Source organism: Salmo trutta, chromosome 3 (assembly GCF_901001165.1).
Source record: "Salmo trutta chromosome 3, fSalTru1.1, whole genome shotgun sequence".
Lineage (NCBI taxonomy): Eukaryota > Metazoa > Chordata > Actinopteri > Salmoniformes > Salmonidae > Salmo > Salmo trutta.
Window position 1 is genome coordinate 6,393,768 of NC_042959.1, and position 21,999 is coordinate 6,415,766.

The 21,999-nt window shown below is 41.4% G+C and overlaps 3 protein-coding genes across 7 annotated transcripts in view; all 3 read left to right on the forward strand.

Moving 5' to 3' along the window:
- Nucleotides 1-16: 16 nt before the first annotated feature.
- Nucleotides 17-10,364, forward strand: LOC115167147 (matrin-3). 2 transcript variants are annotated; one of them, XM_029721293.1, is made up of 19 exons: nucleotides 17-78; nucleotides 621-1,638; nucleotides 1,865-1,926; nucleotides 2,162-2,200; nucleotides 2,286-2,362; nucleotides 4,615-4,673; nucleotides 4,775-4,891; nucleotides 5,134-5,259; nucleotides 5,401-5,526; nucleotides 5,614-5,738; nucleotides 5,948-6,637; nucleotides 7,199-7,295; nucleotides 7,502-7,577; nucleotides 7,698-7,741; nucleotides 8,092-8,235; nucleotides 8,352-8,482; nucleotides 8,696-9,105; nucleotides 9,521-9,642; nucleotides 9,938-10,364. In XM_029721293.1, exons 2-19 carry the CDS (start codon nucleotides 646-648, stop codon nucleotides 9,968-9,970), a joined length of 3,471 nt encoding a protein of 1,156 aa, XP_029577153.1. In that variant the 5' UTR covers nucleotides 17-78; nucleotides 621-645; the 3' UTR covers nucleotides 9,971-10,364. The 2 variants fall into 2 exon arrangements, with proteins under 2 accessions (XP_029577153.1, XP_029577144.1); XM_029721284.1 differs by having other exon boundaries at nucleotides 24-78; nucleotides 5,948-7,295.
- Nucleotides 10,365-14,314: 3,950 nt separating this feature from the next.
- On the forward strand, nucleotides 14,315-20,196 carry LOC115167183 (transmembrane protein 216). 3 transcript variants are annotated; one of them, XM_029721363.1, is made up of 6 exons: nucleotides 14,315-14,541; nucleotides 15,519-15,532; nucleotides 17,900-17,993; nucleotides 18,133-18,225; nucleotides 18,479-18,680; nucleotides 19,814-20,196. In XM_029721363.1, exons 3-6 carry the CDS (start codon nucleotides 17,978-17,980, stop codon nucleotides 19,827-19,829), a joined length of 327 nt encoding a protein of 108 aa, XP_029577223.1. In that variant the 5' UTR covers nucleotides 14,315-14,541; nucleotides 15,519-15,532; nucleotides 17,900-17,977; the 3' UTR covers nucleotides 19,830-20,196. The 3 variants fall into 3 exon arrangements, with proteins under 3 accessions (XP_029577223.1, XP_029577229.1, XP_029577217.1); XM_029721357.1 differs by lacking the exon at nucleotides 14,315-14,541 and adding an exon at nucleotides 14,691-15,151; XM_029721369.1 differs by lacking the exon at nucleotides 15,519-15,532 and having other exon boundaries at nucleotides 17,921-17,993.
- Nucleotides 20,197-20,630: 434 nt separating this feature from the next.
- Nucleotides 20,631-21,999, forward strand: part of LOC115167206 (shootin-1-like) — a 30,035-nt gene continuing 28,666 nt past the window's right edge. For both annotated transcript variants that reach the window (XM_029721380.1, XM_029721389.1), the window contains exon 1: nucleotides 20,631-20,914. In XM_029721380.1, the coding sequence (XP_029577240.1) occupies nucleotides 20,837-20,914 (78 nt within the window). In that variant the 5' untranslated portion in view covers nucleotides 20,631-20,836. The remainder of the gene's footprint in view (nucleotides 20,915-21,999) is intronic.

Consider the following 21,999-nt stretch of genomic DNA (forward strand, 5'->3'; position numbering starts at 1 on the left):
ATATTGTAGTTTACTTTTCACTTCCGGTTCCGGTTTAGACGCCTATGAAGCGCGCTATTTCCTTCGCTACAGGTTACGGTAAGATACTTAATGAATAAAGTTGTATACCGATATTTATGTCAGGTCTTTATATGTATTCACTAATTATCTTCATCTTTTAAAAATTGCTGGTTTGTATGATAGCTAGTTATCGAGTTAACGTGAGAGGACGTTAGCTTGCTTACGTTAACGTTAGCTTTGCAGTTCAGCCAGTCATTCGTTTTAGTAAATTCATGCTATTTTAAAAAATGTTGGTATTTAGATGGTCTACAATATCTATCTAGCTTTCTATGCAATTTTTATCACTTGCATGAGCAACCCTTTCAGGCCTATGGTTTGGCTCCATGTCAGAACTAACTAACGTTCAGCCAGCATTTGCCAGATAACGTTAGCTATCTAGCTAACGTCATCTGCATGACGGTTCGGGCTAGGCCTGCCGGTTATCGCCAGCATGTCACACCTACAAGGAATCAGCTAAAGTCAAGATAGACCCCGCCCCCAAGTTTCCTGATATTGAATCCATATAACCCCTAGATTGCTTCTTTGACCCCTCATCTCTTCACTGGCAACTTTCTCTACAGAGATTTGATACGTTTACGTTCCAGCATGTCTCACAACTACTCCTACAGACGACCACCACCAGCTAAAGATCTAAGAGCCAGCGCTTTCGACTCTCCAGATCACCTGCACCCTGGAGACCACGGTCACAATGTTTACAGATCGTCCCAGGAGCCACCGTCTCATTCCACAATACCATCCTACCCATCCTCCTCATCCAGAGCCTCTGCTGCCACCGAGTCCCCTTACTCCTTCTCACTAAGCCAGTCAGACCCTTACTCCTCCCTAAGCCGGTCAGACCCTTACTCTTCCTCTCTGAGCCGGTCAGACCAAACGCTGACCCTCCTGAGCAGCTGTGGGCTCGAGCCCAAAGACTTGTCTCTACTAGCCGAGATGCCTGAGGAGCTCATCACTGTGGAGAACCTACCACGTCTGCTCCTGGAGATCAGAAAGAAGAGGGCGACACAGCAGCCACCATATCCAGCCATGACCTCTTACCCCCCTGCTGCCACATCTCACCCCCCCACTGCTACCCCTCCTCCAGGCCGTGCGTGGGAGCAGGGGGACCGGAGTCATTCTCAGACATTAGACTACCCATTGGACCCCCACCCCGCTCTTCCCCCTTCCCAACTCCTTCCCACCGAACAGGCTGAGCCCTGGCAACTAGATCGTCATGGCAACCCGATGCAGTACACACGCTCTCGCCTAGAACCTGTGCCTGTCCGAGTTGTGGACTACCACTATGGTAAAGAAACTCCCAGAAGTTACCAAACTCCTAGGTCCACTTACAGCACGGCCCAAGGAGGAAGCAGCAACAGCTGGAAACCCCCCAACTCATCCCAACCAGCAGTAGATTACAGGTACCCACCAGCTACAAACTACAGACCACGCCCAGACCAAGATGTCCCAGTTGTCGCAATCAAGATGGCCACCTCTGGCAAAACTCCCACCAAGAAGGCTGCTCTTGACTTCCACGGAGATATCCCCCAAACGTTTCCTTATTCGTGCTCTCTCTGCGATATTACTGTGCTCTCTGAAAAGGTAAGTAGCTTACTCCTCTTATTTCTGTTGAATCTGCATTATTTGGGTCTCCGGTAGGTTCATGTGTGTGTGAAAGGGTCCAAAGTGTATGAATCTTAAGCCTATTTGTGCCACTAATAATATACAGTTAATGCATAGGCTGTCTTCTAACATACGTAGCAGTATCTTAAATATGAACAATCAGTGAGAACATTTTTTTTTTTTGTCCTTTTTGTTGTTGTTACAGTGCTGGTTCACACACGTCAATGGAACTCAACATGCAGACGGACAGCTCACACTTCTTCAAATGTGAGTAATCACATACTCAATGTGTTTTTCCAGTTCTCCACTCAACAGCATGACACAAGCATTTTGCTATATCTGCTAAATATGTGTAGGTGACCAATACATTTGATGACGTTTCAAACTCATACTGTCAGTATTGATATTGTAATAGGCCTAGCTTAAATCGATTTTAAGTGCCTAAGTTGTCCAGCTTTTTAAAAAATCATTCCATCTCTTCTTCTTGTGCCTACGTTTTTAGGTATCCTGAATGGGATTGCCGGATGCAGACCGCCAGAAGGTAAGTGCATATCTCTCTGTCTGTGTGTGTGTGCTTGGTATTAATGTAGAATAGATCCTAACTACAGGCCTTTTAATCCCTTTAGTGGTGACGACCACACAGAGAGACCAAGGGTTGACGAGAAGACTGGTGGACCTTCCCATAGGTCTATTAACTACTTAGGTAAACTAACTGCATTAGCTTGCCTGTACACAATACAGTGCCTTCAGAAAGTATTCATACCCCTTGACTTATTATACATTTTGTTGTTACAGCCTGAATTTAAAATGGATTCAATATATTTTGTTCTCTCTCGCCCATCTACACACAATACCCCATAATGACAAAGTGAAAACATGTTTTTTTGAAATTGTTGCACATGTATTGAAAATGAAAAACAGAAATCTAATTTACATAAGTATTCACACCCCTGAGTCAATGCATGTTAGAATCACCTTTGGCAGTGATTACAGCTGTGAGTCTTTCTGGGTAAATCACTAAGAGTTTAGCACATCTGGATTGTACACTATTTGCACATTATTGTTTTTTAAATTCTTCATTCTCTGTCAAGTTGGTTGTTGATCATTGCAAAACAGCCATTTAAGTCTTGCCATAGATTTTCAAGCGGATTTAAGTCAACTGTAACTAGGCCACTCAGGAACATTCAATGTCATCTTGGTAAGCAACTCCAGTGTATATTTGGCCTTGAGTTGTAGGTTATTGTCCTGCTGAAAGGTGAATTTGTTTCCCAGTGTCTGTTGGAAAACAGACTGAACCAGGTTTTCCTCTAGGATTTTGCCTGCGCTTTGCTCTATTCCGTTTTTTTTATCCTAAAAAACTCCCTAGTACTTGTCGATGACGAGCATACCCATAACATGATGCAGCCACCACCATGCTTGAAAATATTAAGAGTGGTACTCAGTGATGTGTTGGAGCTGCCCCAAACATAATGCTTTGTATTCAGGACATAAAGTTAATTTTTTGGCCACCTTTTTAGCAGTTTTACTTTATTGTAAACCGGATGCATGTTTGGAATATTTTTATTCTGTACAAGCTTCCTTCTTTTCACTTTGTCATTTAGGTTAGTAGGTAGCCTAGTGGTTAGAGCATTGGGCCAGTAACCGAAAGGTTGCTGGATTGAATCCCTGAGCTGACAAGGTTCAAGTCTGTCATTCTGCCCCTGAGCAAGGCAGTTAACCCACTGTTCCCCGGGCACCGAAAACATGGATGTTGATTTAAGGCAGCCCCCCCGTACCTCTCTGATTCAGAGGGGTTGGGTTAAATGCGGAAGACACATTTCCATTGAAGGCATTCAGTTGTACAACTGACTAGGTATCCCCCTTTTCCCTTTAGTATTGTGGCTTAACTACAAAGTTGTTGATCCTCAGTTTTCTCCAATCACAGCCATTAAACTCTGTTTAAAGTTACCATTTGCCTCATGGTGAAATCCCTAAGTGGTTTCCTTCCTCTCCGGCAACTGAGTTAGGAAGGACACCTGTATCTTTGTAATGACTGGGTGTATTGATACACAATCCAAAGTGTAATTAATAACTTCACCATGCTCAAAGGGATATTCAATGTCTGCTTTATTTTATTTTTACATCTACCAATACGTGCCCTTCTTTGTGAGTCATTGGAAAACCTCCCTGGTCTTTGTGGTTGAATCTGCTTGAAATTCACTGCTCGACTGAGGGACCTTACAGATCATTGTATGTGTGGGGTACAGAGGTGAGGTAGTCATTCAAAAATCATATTAAACACTAGTATTGAACACAGAAGGAGTCCTTGTGACTTATTAAAGACATTTTTAATCCTGAACTTATTTAGGCTTGCCATAACAAAGTGGTTGAATACATATTGGCATTTCAGCTTTTCATTTTTCATTACTTTGTTAACATTTCTCAGAACTTAATTCCACTTTTACATTATGGGGTATTGTGTGCAGGCCAGTGACACAAAATCTAAATTGAATAAATTTTATATTCAGGCTGAAACACAACAATGTGGAGTAAGTCAAGGGGTGTGAATACTTCCTGTATATACCATTTTATCAGACACTTATCAAGTATACATTTTCTTATTTCGATTTTTTTTTTTTTTTTTTTTTTTTTTTAACCTTTATTTAACTAGGTAAGTCAGTTAAGAACAAATTCTTATTTTCAATGACGGCCTAGGAACGGTGGGTTAACTGCCTTGTTCAGGGGCAGAACCACAGATTTTTACCTTGTCAGCTCGGGGATTCGATCTTGCATCCTTTTGGTTACAAGTCCAAAACTCTAATCGCTAGGCTACCTGCCGCCCCACAACTCTGGTGTTGGTAGCGCCATGTTCTACAAACTGAGCCACACAGGACCATTTGCTTTAACGGTATATGTCTGATATATTCATATAACATATTAACGTGCCAGTAACTTACCTTTTATATTGTCCTGTAGGTAAACCGTCAAGTAGCGGCTCTAGAAAAAACGTAGACACTAAGACAAAGGTTACAAAGGTATTGTTGTTCTTCCTGCTCTTCTGGTTTATTACTATCTAGTTTTCCCCTTTTTTTTTTTTTTTTTTCACATTGTCTGTTTACTTTCCTTAATTTTCTAGGGGAGTGGCAAAGTGGTTTGTGCCAAATTTACCGCCCGGTGTCTCAACGAAGATGGTTTGAAGGACCTGATTAAACCATTTGGGGAAGTAGTGAAAGTCATCATGTTTCCTGCTTTGGTAAGAAGACTAGTAACCTATTCATCCTGCCATCTATTCAAATACCTAATATATGTGTTTTAAATTCCTATGAAATGGGTCAGAAGTCTTGTATTGACTGAATAATAATTGAGAAAATCTTATAGTCATCATGTTGTAAGTATAGAAATAGAATCGCCACCCATCATGGCCTCATTGACTACAATAGGGATATCCATTCTAGTAATAATGTTTTTATGGTTCTTGTAACGCTGCATCTTCAGGCGTTTGTGGAGTTGGGCTCAACGGACCAGGCCGCCGATATTGTGACATACTACCTCAGTAACCCAGTGATGGTGAAAGGAGGACACGTCACCTTCTCCGTCTCGTCAACATTTAATTTCCTACAGGTACATTTTTACAAGATTCATTAATTTACACAATTTTTGTTAAATTTGGTTGAAGGGGTAATTGAGGATTTTCCCTAAAACAACCACACACGCACACAGTATTATTCAATGAGTTAAATAAATCCATTTATGTCCGTATAGAGTTCCCGGGTGTTGAGTTTTTCCCCTGTGCCTCCTGGTAAAGAGTCTGCCGCGTGGAAAAGAGAGTTACTGGCTGTAGCTAAAGGATTTGGACCTGTGGAGCACTCTCTATTCTTACCTACGCAGGTATTAAACAGCATATTGCTTTGAACTTTTTTGGCATCTTTGTTATAGTATACTACAATTTGCTTACAGTGTATTCTGTCCTCTTAGGCATTTGTGGAAATGACTAATGCACTGGATGCACAGAAGCTTGTACGACACCATACGTCCAAACACCTGAAAATAGATGAGATACATATTAAAGTGGCCTTCTCATCAGAGTATAATACACTTCGGTAAGTTGATGCGTCCCCTATTGTGCTATTAGCTTTTGTTTCGCATGCAAACATGCATTAATTATGGCTTCTGAATTCAGATTGTCAGACAATGTCACTGTTATAACCACTGTATTAAAGGAGAAATAGTTCATTTAGACTCTGTAAAAGCCAGAAAACATGGAAATAAAAGTGTTGTCTGTAAACCTTTTCTCCATCACATCATGCAGGACCATGTCTGAGAGGAAGTCTTCAGACAGGAAGTCTTCAGACAGGAGCAGGAAGTCTGAAGACCGATCTAAGAGAAAGAGAACCCCAAGCCCCAGAAGGCGGTCCCTAAGCCCCAGGAGAGATTCCCCAATCTCCTCAAAGAGGAGGAGGAGTAGAGAGAGGGATAGCGACCGTCACAAAGAACGAGTGAAATCAAATTGTGGGGGTAAAAGCAGGCCAAGGTCCCCCAGCAAACAGAGCTCCAGTCGGTCCTCCAGAAGCCCTCGCTCCCATACTAAAGAGCGGGTGTCCAGTGAGAAGGTATCCCCCATTTCCACATCCACTCGCTCACAACCTCCCACCAAGAATAAGACCCCATCCCAGTCCTCCACTGTGATGGATAAGTCCGAAAAGGCTGTCGACACGATTGACCAGAGCAAGCAAGAAACTGAGACGCAGGACAGCCACGAGGATGGAGCCATGGAGGCCTGTGATATGGACAGTGACATCGAGGGGATGGCCGTGTATGGGGAGGATGGGGAGGAGAACTCTGACATGGGAGAGGAGGGAGAGGAGGGAGGGGAGGAAGAGGAACCGCAGGAGAGTGCTGAGGACTTGATCCAGGAGTTTAAAGACCTATGTGAGCCCAGGCAGAAAGCAACCTCTGAGACTGTAGATGATGCTCCTACAGAAGAGCTCTCAGCTACTGGGTCAGAACAGGGGAAAGAGCTCTCAGCTACCGGGTCAGAACAGGGGAAAGAGCTCTCAGCTGCCGGGTCAGAACAGGAGAAAGAGCTCTCAGCTGCCGGGTCAGAAGAGGGGAAAGAGATCTCAGGTGCCGGGTCAGAACAGGGGAAAGAGCTCTCAGCTGCCGGGTCAGAACAGGGGAAAGAGCTCTCAGCTGCCGGGTCAGAACAGGGGAAAGAGCTCTCAGCTGCCGGGTCAGAACAGGGGAAAGAGCTCTCAGCTGCCGGGTCAGAACAGGGGAAAGAGCTCTCAGCTGCCGGGTCAGAACAGGGGAAAGAGCTCTCAGCTGCCGGGTCAGAACAGGGGAAAGAGCTCTCAGCTGCCGGGTCAGAACAGGGGAAAGAGCTCTCAGCTGCCGGGTCAGAACAGGGGAAAGAGCTCTCAGCTGCCGGGTCAGAACAGGGGAAAGAGCTCTCAGCTGCCGGGCCAGAACAGGGGAAAGAGCTCTCAGCTGCCGGGCCAGAACAGGGGAAAGAGCTCTCAGCTGCCGGGTCAGAACAGGGGAAAGAGCTCTCAGCTACCGGGTCAGAACAGGGGAAAGAGCTCTCAGCTACCGGGTCAGAACAGGGGAAAGAGAGAGATGGTGAAGACCAGAAAGGAGATATTTCATACGTTGATGAGGTAAAGTACACGCCGGTCTTTAACATGTAGTTCATCTATACATGCTCTGTCAGGTCTTTAATGTGTAGTTCACCTATTTAATAAGTCAAATTGAAAAAAGACAAGTGACATAGTTCCAATATGTAAAATACAAGGTGTCATGTTTAATACGTGTTGTGTGTTTCAGTAAATCCTAAATGTTACGTTTTGATGTTTGTTCCCCTCAGCCTGATTTCCCAGAGGACCTTGAGAATCTTATCACGTTGGATGAGCTGGAGGAGGATTCCTCAGGTGATAACCAAGGTGACTTATTACTCAACACCTAACAACTGGACCATAGATTCCATTCAAACTTCAGCACTTCTAAAGAAAGAGTAACATTGTTATGAAGGTCATTGATTGTATGTTTATCTTACATTGCAGATAACCAATCAACAGATGAGACCAAGAGCAGATCCAAGAGCAAGGTGAGCAAATGTGTATATATATAGTTTTTTATTATTGTTTCTGATGTGTTCTGTGAGTCAGTACTGGTCATCTGTTTAGAATTGTTCATTCAACCTTCTAACTGGGGAATATTGGTTTTAAGCAATATATCAGTCTAACACACACATATATATATATATATATATACATACATACATACATACATACATACATACATACATACATACATACATACATACATACATACATACATACATACATACATACATACATACATATACGATCTGGGTTGAGTGGGTTCATTGCAGCTTTAGTTAACTATTGTCAATAAGGTTGTTACAAACACATCTGTAAAATATTTTCATTTCAGCCCTCAGGACGTGATCAGACACCTGGTAGAGTGATCTACGTCAAAAACCTTCCCAGAGGCTTCTATACAGATAGTGACTTCCTGAAGATTGTTAAAGGCTTTGGGAGAGTGCACCGCTATTTCCTCCTTCGCAATGGTGAAGAGGTATTTTCCCAACAGAAGGAAATCTAAAATGGAGTCGATCCTAATGATGTACTACAAGTCTGGTCACATTTGTTGTTTCAGTAACCATGGTCTCTCTACTCTCATCTATCTCTCAGGGCTTCATTGAGATGGAGAGGTCTTCTGATGCGACAAAGGCTTTAAGAGAGCTGCGTTATAACGGCTGTAAATTATATGGCCAGAAGTTGATCATCCTGCGGTCTCAGAAATACAAAAGACTAACAACGGGGTTGGTGCTGCTCTGCTAAACAGACGTATAACACACTCAGTCCCATCCCGTGTGGGAGCCACTGATAATTGATGTTCCTCTGTCTCTTCTGACAAAATATGATCAGACAGGGATATTTTCTATGTGCAGTGATTTCTGCCTATCTATTTTAAGGTTTAACGTTTCTAAACTTATATAATTCTGGACTAAAAAGAAATTATCTTATTTTGTCAGGTGGAAACCTGAATCTGATTCTAAAAGTGATCGGAAGAAAGATCACAGGAGTACTAGAAGCAGTAGCAGAATAAGGAGTGGACGGACCAGCAGTCACTCAAAGTCAGCGGCTAAGGACGAGGAGACAAAAGAGAAGGACGAGGAGACAAAAGAGAAGACATCACGACAAGTACGCTCCGAGCCAGCCCAACACTGTGACAAGGAGGACAGAGGAGTGTCTGAAGGGAATATTGACAAATCCTCCAACAGTGAAGACCAAAAGGATGCCCCTGTCCCTGCTGCTGAGGAAGAGAAGCAGGCCTGTAGCAATGAGGATAATGTGGAAACCAAGATGGAGGATAATGTGGAAACGGGACCAGATTCCATGAAGACTGGAATGGAGTCATCGTTCCAGGCCAACAACCCAGTGGGTAAGTGTTTGGATGGGATTTATATCCTCACTGCACTCACGGTAGCTTGGTCTCAGATCTGTTGTCTTCTTCTATAGCCTGGTCTCAGATCTGTTGTGTTCTTCTATAGCCTGGTCTTAGATCTGTTGTCTTCTTCTGTAGCCTGGCCCCAGATCTGTTGGTGCTCTTGTCAACTCCATGGCATGACAATTCTATTAGGAGTAGGAAAGAGAGCACAATAAGACTGGCACCCAGGCTACTGCCATGTCTCCTTTCAAGAAAAATAACCCAATTACCTTTTTAGACTTCATCACTGAAACAACTATTTTAATTTGTTTGCTTTGAAAACACTACCAAGTTGTGCAGCAATGAACTGTAGTAAGAGGCATTGTCTTTATGAAGTACAGTACTATGTTTTCTAATGTGTTTGCTACAGGAAGAGAATTCATTAAACCTGTCACGGGCTACTTCTGCGACCTGTGTCAAGTCATCTATGTCAATGAGGACGAAGCAAAGAACCAACACTGCAGCAGCCTCGGTCACTATCTGAAGTTTATGGTAAAGCACCAGAATCCTGTTGAATCTCATCAGAATCATCTCACTTGAGTTTTTTTATGCTTCTTTACCGTAAGTGTAGAAACAATGGTTGGCCGACTGCTCTTCTATAGTCCCTATTACCAAATAATGTAAGTCACAGGTGCGTAGATTTGAAAAAGTAGGATCGTGGAGGAGATAGGTCGCGGGTATCTATTCTTCACATTATTCAACCACCATTTCTGTGCAGTTATTTGCTGTGTACATTAGATGTTTACCTGGACGATTACTGAGCTGTATGATTTGTGTTGTCTCACAGGAACATTCAGGTAAAGACACAGCCTCTAGCTAAAAGATGTCCATCTCTGGAGGAAGTTGACAAGATGACAGTTTTAGGCCCAATTTGACGGGAAGTGTACAAGTGCACACTTCCGCAGGAGGGTGGAGAATCTGGATTTTTCTTTATATTGCACTCAAGAAGAACAGCACAGGTTTACCTAATCCACGAGAGGCTCTTTGTGAAACTCATCCTAGAACAATAAATGAGATTGCAGATTACGTTAATCTGTATTGGTTTATATGAACAAATGTTCAGCACCTACCTACATGTTATGTTTGTGTTTATAATAGCTCAGATCTACTTTCTGTAACGTGAATAGTTTGTTCAGTTTTCCTATGTTATTTTTTTTCAAGATTTGTTTGAAATTCATTCTAAAAGATTGTTAATAAACATGCTTAATTATTAATGTTGTAATTGAACATTCTTCAAGCAAGATAACATCACCGCCTTTTAGTTTGCTCTAGGTTCAGGATTATAACCAATGATGTATATAAACCCTGGATGACTGACGCTATGTATTGGCAAATGAAAGGCTTTGAAGCCACCGGTCGGCCATATTGGCACTCCTCAGTAGGAGCAGTCCTCCATAGGAATGAATGGAATTCTACAATATTTAAATTAAATTACATGTATAATATAGGTATATATATTTTGTAGTAACATTAGTACTTTCTACAAATTATACTTAAAAGGAAAATGTTTATTTTATTATGTTTAGCTCACATAATTTAAGTATGCATTAAGATGTCTGTAATAGAATAAATGTGGCAAAAACAAATGTAGACATTTAAAGGAATTTCTATATCTTCCAAAATGTTTTGTTACAATAGTGGCTTCAAAACAGTGCCCCATGTCAGTCATCTATTTGTCAACAGCTAGTGAGCGATGTCTAATATTAAAGAAGTCTTGAGGTATTGCTTGCCTGAGGTAGTGTACCTTATGATAAGCTGTAGACCACACTATCTACCGAGAGAGTATTCAATATTATTTGTAGTGTCTATTTACCACCACAAAACGATGCTGGCACTAAGACCGCACTCAACCAGCTGTATAAGGCCATAAGCAAACAAGAAAATTCTCATCCAGAAACAGTGCTCCTAGTGGCTGCAAACTTAAATCCGTTTTACCTCATTTCTACCAGCATGTCACGCACAACCAGAGGGAAATCCACACACAGAGACGCATACAAAGCTCTCCCTCGCCCTCCATTTGTCAAATCTGAACATAATTCTATCCTGATTCCTGCTTACAAGCAAAAACTAAAGCAGGAAGTACCAGTGACTCGCTCAATACGGAAGGGGTCAGATGACGCGGATGCTACGCTACAGGACTGTTTTGCTAGCACAGACTGGAATATGTTCCGGGATTCATCGAATGGCACTGAGGATTATACCACCTCAGTCATTGGCTTCATCAATAAGTGCATTGACCACGTCGTCCCCACAGTTGACCGTACGTACATATCCCAACCAGAAGCCATGGATTACAGGCAACATCCGCATCGAGCTAAAGGAGCTGCCGCTTCAAGGAGCGGGACAGTAATCCGGACGCTTTTAAGAAATCCCGCTACGCCCTCAGAAGAACCATCAAACAGGCAAAGCGTCAATACAGACAGGAGTAAGATTGAATCCTACTACACTGGCTCTGATGCTCGTCTGATGTGGCAGGGCTTGAAAACTATTACAGACAACAAAGGGAAATCCAGCCGCGAGCTGCCTAGTGACACGAGCCTACCAGATGAGCTAAATGCCTTTTATGCTCGCTTCGAGTATTTTACACTGCTGCTACTCACTGTTTATTATCTATGCATAGTCACTTTACCCCTACCTACATGTACAAATTACCGACTAACCTGTACGCCTTCACACTGACTCAGTACCGGTATACCCTGTATATGCACTCAGGCTATCCGGAAGGCCAAAGTTAGTTACTTTAAGGAGCAGTTCTCTCTCTGTGGGTCTAACCCCAAGAAGTTCTGGGAGCATTAAAGACCTGGAGAATAAACCCTCTTCCTCACAGCTGCCCATGTCCCTTAATGTTGATGATGTGGTTGTTACTGACAAGAAGCACATGGCTGAGCTCTTTAATCACCACTTCTTTAAGTCAGGATTCCTATTTGACTCAGCCATGCCTCCTTGCTCATCCAACATTTCCTCATCTCCCACCCCTTCCAATGCAACTATCCCCGATGCTTCTCCCTCTTTTTCCCCTGCTACAAAGTTTCTCCCTGCAGGCAGTCACTGAGTCTGAGGTGCTTAAGGGGTTCCTTAAACTTGACCCCCCAAAAAAACATCTGGGTCAGATGGTTTAGACCCTTTCTTCTTTAAGGTTGCTGCCCCTATAATCGCCAAACTGATCTCCAACCTTTTGAACCTATCTCTCCTTTCTGGGGAGGTTCCCATTGCTTGGAAGGCAGCCATGGTTCGTCCTTTATTTAAAGGGGGAGATCAAGCTGATCCTAAGCTGATCCTAAGGCCTATTTCTATTTTGCCCTGTTTATCAAAAGTGTTTGAAAAACTTGTCAATAATCAACTGACTGCCTGTCTTGATGTCTATAGTATTCTCTTGGGTATGCAATCTGGTTTTCGCTCAGGTTATGGATGTGTCACTGCAACCTTAAAGGTCCTCAATGATGTCACCATTGCCATTGATTCTAAGCAATATTGTGCTGCTATTTTTATTGACTTGGCCAAAGCTTTTGATACAGTAGACCATTCCCTTCTTGTGGGCCGGCTAAGGAGTATTGGTGTCTCCGAGGGGTCTTTGGGCTGGTTTGCTAACTCCCTCTCTCAAAGAGTGCAGTGTATACAATCTGCTGTCTCAGCCACTGCCTGTCACCAAGGGAGTACCCCAAGACTCGATTCTACGCCCCACGCCCTTCTCAATTTACATCAACAACATAGCTCAGGCAGTAGGAAGCTCTCTCATCCATTTATATGTTGATGATACAGTCTTATACTCAGCTGGCCCCTCCCCGGATTTTGTGTTAAATGCTCTACAATAAAGCTTTCTTAGTGTCCAACAAGCTTTCTCTACCCTTAACCTTGTTCTGAACACCTCCAAAACTAAGGTCATGTGGTTTGGTAAGAAGAATGCCCCTCCTCCCACAGGTCTTATTACTACCTCTGAGGGTTTAGAGCATGAGGTAGTCACCTCATACAAGTCCTTGGGAGTATGGCTAGACGGTGCACTGTCCTTCTCTCAGCAAATATCAACGCTGCAGGCTAAAGTTAAATCTAGACTTGGTTTCCTCTATCGTAATCGCTCCTCTTTCACCCCAGCTGCCAAACTAACCCTGCTTCAGATGACCATCCTACCCATGCTAGATTACGGAGACATAATTTATAGATCGGCAGGTAGATGTTCTTTACCATTTGGCCATCACATTTGCCACCAATGCTCCTTATAGGACACATCACTGCACTCTATACTCCTCTGTAAAGTGGTCATCTCTGTATACCCTCTCTGTATACCCGTCGCAAGACCCACTGGTTGATGCTTATTTATAAAACCCTCTTAGGCCTCACTCCCCCCTATCTGATATCTACAGCCCTCATCCTCCACATACAACACCCATTCTGCCAGTCACATTCTGTTAAAGGTCCCCAAAGCACACACATCCCTGGGTCGCTCCTCTTTTCAGTTCGCTGCAGCTAGCGACTGGAACAAGCTGCAACAAACACTCAAACTGGACAGTTTTATCTCAATCTCTAAATTCAAAGACTCAATCATGGACACTCTTACTGACAGTTGTGGCTGCTTTGTGTGATGTATTGTTGTCTCTACCTTCTTGCCCTTTGAGATGTTGTCTGTGCCCAATAATGTTTGTACCATGTTTTGTGCTGCTACCATGTTGTTGTTATGTTGCTGCCTTGCTATGTTGTTGTCTTAGGTGTCTCTTTATGTAGTGTTGTCACTCTTGTTGTGATGTGTGTTTTGTCCTGTATTTATATTGTATTTATTTTAAAAATGTAATTCCAGGCCCCTGTCCCCGCAGGAGGCCTTCTGGTTGGTCGTCATTGAATTTGTTCTTAACTGACTTGCCTAGATAAATAAAATAAATATTATTGTTGTTATTTTATTGTGTTACTGTGTTACTGGTTGTTTTTAGGCAGAACAGTGCCGTAATTTCTAACAATACACACATTTTGTTATGTTACAGCCTTATTCTAAAATTGGTTAAAAAAATAAGTATACCTCATCAATCTACACACAATAGCCAATAATGACAAAGCCAAAAGAGAAATGTTTGCAAATGTATACAAACGAAAACAACAGAAATATCACATTTACATAAGTATTCAGTCCCTTTTCTCAGTACTTTGTTGAAGCACCTTCAGTCTTGGGTAAGACGCTACAAGCTTGGCACACCTGTATTTGGGGAGTTTCTCCCATTATTCTCTGCAGATCCTCTCAAGCTCTGATAACTATTGTTCCACTAACTACCTGACAAGAGTGCTAGCTAGCTACATTAGCTTGCTAGGTACATCAACAGCTTTAGGTACGTTATTTTTAGGCTCAACTTCCAAGATTTTCACCAAGAACGTTGCCTCTCCATCGCTTGGACAAGGGACATTTTTAAGGTACACTCAGATGTGAGGATGTAAAACATAATTCGAGGGTTGAGAGCAGTCTACTTCACATTTGGACCGCAACCGATATTCACGTAATAATAATGAATTTACCTCGTCCACAAATTGGTGAAAACTAACAATCTTTCCCCGATGTGTGGACCCGGTGTCCAAGTAGGCTACACGTAGCTATGTGTGTGGAAAACATTTAATCACAGGAAATACGTTTAACTTGTTTAGTATCCTCCGTTTGTAACTCAACTCACTACTTGTAGCTGTACAGTCAGTGTGTTTGTTGTTGGTCTTGGCTATCTTAATGTTCTGGTTGGTAGCTAGCTATCATTGACGTGGCTGCTAGCGCCACCATATTATATTATATATCATATAATATTACGCTTTTCTTAGTGAGAACGCTCAAGAGCAGGAAATGTTGAAAAGTAATTTAGGCATGTACTTTTCTTAAATATAGTTGTGTAATCGACTAAAACAAACAGACAACAAGAACATTGCGTTTGGAAAATATCATTTTTGTTGTTGTTGCTGTGAGCCAAATGGGGTAACCTAGGTAACCACAGTATTTTGCGGCGTCTGTCTCCATGGTAAATAAACATGGCGGTATCTGGTGAGTGGGAAAATAGTTTTCATAAATGTGCAGACAACTTGGGAACGATAAATGTCTCTGGTTATTAATCGCGTGTCATAATGTGGATATGAGTTGCGCTTTCAGTTTCAAGATAATTTACTTTAGTAGGTTTAGCATGGGAGAAGTAACGTTACCTACTAACTGGCTAGCCACTTAGCTAGCTAGAGAACGTTAGCTACCTAGCATCCTATCACGAACAGCACAGCAACAGCATGTTAAATGTTTAAGCAGGCGTGACAATCAGACATTTTGGAAATATATCACTGTAAGCATGTACATAATCGATATGAAATGGGAGGATTTAGAAGAAGACTTGTTTAACTGCTCATTTGTCTCATTCTTGCAGGAAAACATCCAATTGTATCCTTTGTTTTTTTGTTGTAATGTAGAATCTGCATCAGCTGCATTTAATAGCTAGTTAACATCAACTATTTCATTAGCTACTGTGACAGCTAACGTTAGTCTGCATCTTTAATCCTTATATAGTGCACTACTTCTGACCAGAGCCCTATGGGTACCGATTTGGGACATAACGTTAGGGTTTAGGCTGCTTCACACTCCTATGGAAGCTCTAGTCTAGAGCAGGGGTTCTCAAACGTTTCTCATAACCCGAGTGACATCAAAATACAATTCAATGAGTTTTACAATGACGTCGGCAGTGCATGGCTGGCTGAACCAAGTCTCGGGCTCTGGGAAGAAACATTTTTAAAGCCCACCACTTGGTATCGAGAGAGAATTTTGCCGTTTAAGCTAATATCCTGCAATTCTACACAATAAGCCATGAGGCAGCGAGAAAACGTTGCAGTTTTAAAGCTGGAGTTCTTAATTGAAACAATAACAAAGCGGACACCCCCTCCTCCGTTTTGGGAAAAAGCTGAGGGATTGTCCTGGAGAAATGTAACCAGTGTTTTGAGGCTATACAGTGTTTGTTTACGTTGATATTGTTTCCAAACAGAGTCTTTTTTAAAAAAAGGAACAATTTTAGGTTCTGATGGGGTACAACAGTTGAGGCATTTCTAAGTGTTATTCTTCAAGATTCGATTAGTATATCATGGTATTCCATACCAAAAATGCACTTAGCAACTAAGGATTACATTTTTAAATTACAGTGCATTTATTCTCAACTAGTCTAAAGAAGGCCAGTTTTATTGCTTCTTTAATCAGAACAGTTTTCAGCTGTGCTAACATAATTGCAAAAGGGTTTTCTAATGATCAATTAGCCTTTTAAAATGATTAACTTGGATTAGCTAAACTTTTGAACAGTAGTGTATATCTTTTTATTTTTTATCATGCCCTTGCAGTACCTCTGCATCCCCCACTTTGAGAACTACTAGTCTAGAGAGCACAGTAAACATTTGCTTAGGAGTATTTTTAAACTCTCCATGGTTAAGCAGGAAGACATGGATGTCATTGTTGTAAAAAAAAACTGTGAGTGTGCTTGGTTTATCATCATCCTAAATTTAAGTATTTCATTATTTAGTTGTATTTTATTATTTGACTTTATTCCAATTTCCCCAAGGTTTGTGTTACTACATTACACAAGCTCACATTTTCAACAGTAACATTTTGTTGAGATACAAGATCCTTTTTTCTTCAGATTGGTGATGCTAAATATAAAAGTTCACTGTCATCACGAATAGATTTAAATCGATTGCTTTAAACAGATTAATCATCATTTTTAAAGGTCCAATTCAACGCTTTCAATATCAATATCAAATCAGTTCTGGGTAACAGACAGATAAGTACCTTACTGTGATTGTTTTCAATTAAAATTGTAATCTCCCACCCGACATTCTAGAATTTTGATGACTGTCTTCAACAAATTCTCTTCTTACCAGTGATGTGAAAATGATTCTCAGATTCCGTGTGGCCTAAAAAAATGAACAATTCCATTATGCTTACCGTGTTGTCGACCCACTTGAATCAAAATGCAACACTTCAGAATGTAGCTAGGTGTCTTCTACAAATTGTCCTGTAACCAGTGATGTACACATTATTCACAGATTCCGTGTGGTTTTTGAGCTGTTAGTTTTAACAGGACGTGCAACCTCATCTCCCCCCCTCTAAAACTATTGATTTCAATGTGATAATCGATAGGAGGGACTGATAAGTGTTGCGTTTCTTTCTGTTGGTGTCCCCCGTATCAAAATGCAACATTCCAAAATGTAGCTGACTGTCTTCTGCAGGTTGTTCTCTAACCAGTGAGTAAAATGATGTGGTTTTTACATTATTCCCCCCTAATCGATATGAGTGATTTATTGTTAAAACAACAGGGTGCCGTTTCTAAGGTGCTCATTTAAAAAATACAAGTAATATGATTAGTATTGTTGCACATTTATGTGTAGACAGCACATTTTATGTTTAGGTTTTCAACATATTACAAACTGTTTCTGCATGTTGGTTATTGATTTGGACACGTTAACTGTGTTTTTACATTGAGCTATTGAGCTAAATGTTTTGTCAACAGCGACAGCATCATTTTGAACTTAAGTTTTAGGAATATAAATTGAACTTTCAACATTTTAATTTGCAATGGTATTGGACTTACTCAGGGGAAAACTGCTCAGTGGGTCCAAAAATGTGCTGTGATTTATTTTAGATGATATAGGCTGCCAGAAATCACCAAAATGGGTTTTCCCTGCCTACTCATATAGATCCTTGGTTATATCATCTGCCAGTGGGCTACCATTTGCAAGTCTTAGATATGACCTTAACGACACATCTCAGTTGTCCTCCACACCACTGCAGGTCCTGTTCTACCTCAACAGATGGTATTTTGCTGCCTACTTCCTTGCTGAGGGTCTGATGTTTGTTTACAAAGGTTTGTAGTCTACTCAAATGGTCACACAAGAGACAAACTAATGTTTAATCAATCGCTCACTGCCTGATGTTTTGCAAACCCAGTGTCAAGGCTAAAAGCAAAATTATTGATTTGTAAATATGCCTTTGTATTTCCACAGGATTGTTGTTACCATACCCACCAGCTAGTCTCACGTTGGACGTTGGGCTACTACTTGTTTTCCTTGGCTTGGAATCCCTCCGAATATTTTACGGTTTGTGTTTTGTTAAGCTGTATTCTGGGCTACAGGTATGTCTCTGCATCATCACATGGTGTAGAATAATACATGTGTTCATTAAAGCAAGAATATTCACATTATATAGCCTACATTGTGTGTTTATTACTTGTCATATTTATTGCCATAATGGCATCTGATAGTTCTATTTGGCACCTACTGTAGGACTATGCTATATGTTCTTCCTTATGATCATGTGCTAATGTTTTTTTTCCGTCCACACTTGTTCCAGGTTGGAAGGGGAACTTAACAGAGCGTTCTCTGGCCATGTCAGTGAGTGTGCTGGTCCTGGTGCCGTGCACAGTGCTGTCTGTATACTACCTGATGCTGCAGACCTTCGTCCTGCGCCTGGAGTTCATCCTTAATGCTGTGTTGCTCTGCTTCTACAGTCTGGAGATGCTGCTGGGAATCATGTCCATATCTGCTTTCTCCAGGTAGGAGAAACATGACATATAAACTGGTACCCAGGCTTTCTCCAGCAAGAATAAACATGACATGACATAGCCTGGTTACCAGTCTCTTTCTCCAGGTAGGAGAAACATGACATATAAACTGGTACCCAGGCTTTCTCCAGCAAGAATAAACATGACATGACATAGCCTGGGTACCAGTCTCTTTCTCCAGTAGGAGAAACATGGCATAGCCTGGGTACCAGTCTGTTTATACTCTCTTGCCAACTCCTTATGGAATTTACATTTAAAGGGTTGGCAAGAGAGCAGAAAAAAAACTGGTACCCAGGCTAGGCATGACATGTTTCTCCTACTGGAGAAGAGACTGGCACCCAGGCTAGGCATGACATGCCTGGGTAGATTCCTTGGTTTTAGGCCTCATCAATTGTTGATTATTGATCAATGAATGAATGTGTTATGCTTTGCGCTTAAGCTGTGACCTTGCATAATGTTTCACTGTAAAGGTCCTATATCAGTGATGCTGGATGTGACCTTGCATAATGTTTCACTGTAAAGGTCCTATATCAGTGATGCTGGATGTGACCTTGCATAACGTTTCACTGTAAAGGTCCTATATCAGTGATGCTGGATGTGACCTTGCGTAACGTTTCACTGTAAAGGTCCTATATCAGTGATGCTGGATGTGACCTTGCATAACATTTCACTGTAAAGGTCCTATATCAGTGATGCTGGATGTGACCTTGCATAACGTTTCACTGTAAAGGTCCTATATCAGTGATGCTGGATGTGACCTTGCGTAGCGTTTCACTGTAAAGGTCCTATATCAGTGATGCTGGATGTGACCTTGCGTAACGTTTCACTGTAAAGGTCCTATATCAGTGATGCTGTATGTGACCTTGCATAACGTTTCACTGTAAAGGTCCTATATCAGTGATGCTGGATGTGACCTTGCATAATGTTTCACTGTAAAGGTCCTATATCACTGATGCTGGATGTGACCTTGCATATCGTTTCACTGTAAAGGTCCTATATCAGTGATGCTGGATGTGACCTTGCATAACGTTTCACTGTAAAGGTCCTATATCAGTGATGCTGGATGTGACCTGATCTGCTCAGTGTTTCATGCTCATCAGTTTTTCCTCCATTTTGCTTGTCAGGTCAAAGGTGTTCTAAGGAAGAGGAATGCTGTAATGTTCCACATCGTTTCAACAGGAATGAAGAAAGGGTTTTCACCAGGATTGTTATGTGAACATATTTAAATCCCACATGTTGTAGTTTTTCTCTTTTTATATTGTCTGTTAATAGCCGAATATTTATATTTTTGTAACGATGAAATGTCATCTATTTGATTTTTTACCTGTTTTTGTATCAACTGTCAATCTTGTATGGTACTAGCAACACTAATGGAATTGTCTTATGAGGTTATTCCATCTGCTGTGCCTGATAATGGAATGTATTTGTATGATTTTTTTGTTGTTGATTCAGAGCACTATATTTCACTATTTACTTCAATAAATACAATTCCTCATTCATTCATTCACCAGAGGACTTTTTTCCTTGAGTAATTTATATTCCTGATTTGCTGAATCTCCCAAGCAGCCTGTGGTTAAACCCAGATCCTAATTGCATAGAACAGGGATATTGACCAAATATGTGTTGTTGAGCATTCTGAAGCAACGTTGATACATTTTTATCGTCTCTCGAGAGATGGGCAGTTATTATTATTATTATTATTATTATTTTTACATTTATTATTATTATTTTTACATTTAACAGTTGAAGACATTGAATAAAACGTTTATCCCTAATTACAATGCACAATCAATCTGATGGGGTGGAGCTTTTATGTTCATCAGCAAATGTAGACGAATACGAAATGAGGATGCATGCGCAATAAACCCTGGATGGGGGGGCACCGGGGGAGGGGGGGCACGGGGGGGTGCACCGGGGGTGGGAGGGGGGGGGGGCACCGGGGCAGGCTATGCTGTCAGCGAAAGGATCCAGTGTGCCTGAATAGCGGTAGCAGTCATCTATCCCATATAGACATAAAATGCTATTTATTTCTAAGGCGTATCAGCGGACTTGCAAGTTGTTGTTAGAAGTAGCCTAGTTATTTTCTTTCTATAATAGGATATTATTACAGGCCAAGATATTAGTTTAGTTATCGGCCGGGGTGAATAATGCTACAGTCTTCATCATCCGGGCTGGTGCAGATGGAGGGATGTGGGGAAGAGGCGAGGGATACGCAGAAAATGCAGGTAATAGATGCTTTTCTGTTACATGTATTTTAGACCTTTTTTTCCAAGATGACAGAAGTAACATAGTAGACAGAACGAGATCAAGGTGACACGTTCTTATTTTTCCATGCAAATGTTTGTGCCGGCCGGCTTCTTCGTTGTACGTAAACTATGCTGAGAGAAATCAAAAGGGCTGACCCCTCCCAAAATCTCGCTGTTCTAGGAAAACCCGGTGTCGGCAAGATTTTGGTAGCTAGATTTGTTTGGGATCCTTAGCTGGACACACTAAAATAATGATTGGATCTCAGTTGAACAAACCAGATTAGATGCTTGGTAATTGGGAGCATCATATTATATTTTATAGGTCATTTTATCACCGTGATTGAAAACAAATTCTATACTACCTAATTTGTTGTTTCTACAAATGCAATCCTATGCACTGTAAATTAATTACATCAGGCATTGACTAAAGGGTCCCACCAAGTAGACCTATCCTAATTCTTAATTAAACCTTAGCATTTTTTAAAATATCAATAAATAAAATGTTAATTCAAGCATGATTACACAATGGGCGTATTTAAAACAGGGGTGATACTACTGTACAAATAATAATAATAAAAGTATGAAATCTGTGGGCCACATGCTTTAACAGTATGCTAGTCAACACCATTTCTGATCAGAACATCCCTGGCAGAGCTAGGGGCCTGGCAGAAATACACAGATGGTAGGTATGAGCTTCCTGTGGCTGTTACAGAATAATTGGTAAGAAAATGGAAAATATAAGTATATCCTACCTTAACTGATAATGACCCAATATAGGCTACATCAAGGGCGCAACTTTGGTTTTAGAAGTGGGGGGGAGACATTTTTTTTTTTGTGTAAAAAAAATCCTGGCAGATAAACACTCCAAACAGCCCCCCTACCGCTTGGAGGTGTCCGCCTGGTTATAAAGCACACCATTGCCTCGTTTGTATCACATTCCAATGAAAAAACTGTGGGGGGGGCAAAAATGCAATTTCAGAATGTCCCCAGTGAAAGTTGTGCCCCCTGGGCCACATACTACCTACTAAATGTACACTGAATTGTAGAAGAACCGTTGTTTTCCA

What these genes read in the sequence shown, in the direction of transcription:
- LOC115167183 (XM_029721357.1), top strand. An exon ending in TCTGATGTTTGTTTACAAAG is followed by an intron (nt 17,994 to 18,132) that starts GTTTGTAGTCTA and finishes GTATTTCCACAG; the next exon opens with GATTGTTGTTACCATACCCA. An exon ending in ATCCCTCCGAATATTTTACG is followed by an intron (nt 18,226 to 18,478) that starts GTTTGTGTTTTG and finishes CACTTGTTCCAG; the next exon opens with GTTGGAAGGGGAACTTAACA.
- LOC115167147 (XM_029721284.1), top strand. Translation starts at nt 646, where the DNA reads ATGTCTCACAACTACTCCTACAGACGACCACCACCAGCTAAAGATCTA. An exon ending in CTAAGACAAAGGTTACAAAG is followed by an intron (nt 4,674 to 4,774) that starts GTATTGTTGTTC and finishes TTAATTTTCTAG; the next exon opens with GGGAGTGGCAAAGTGGTTTG. An exon ending in AGAGCAGATCCAAGAGCAAG is followed by an intron (nt 7,742 to 8,091) that starts GTGAGCAAATGT and finishes TTTTCATTTCAG; the next exon opens with CCCTCAGGACGTGATCAGAC.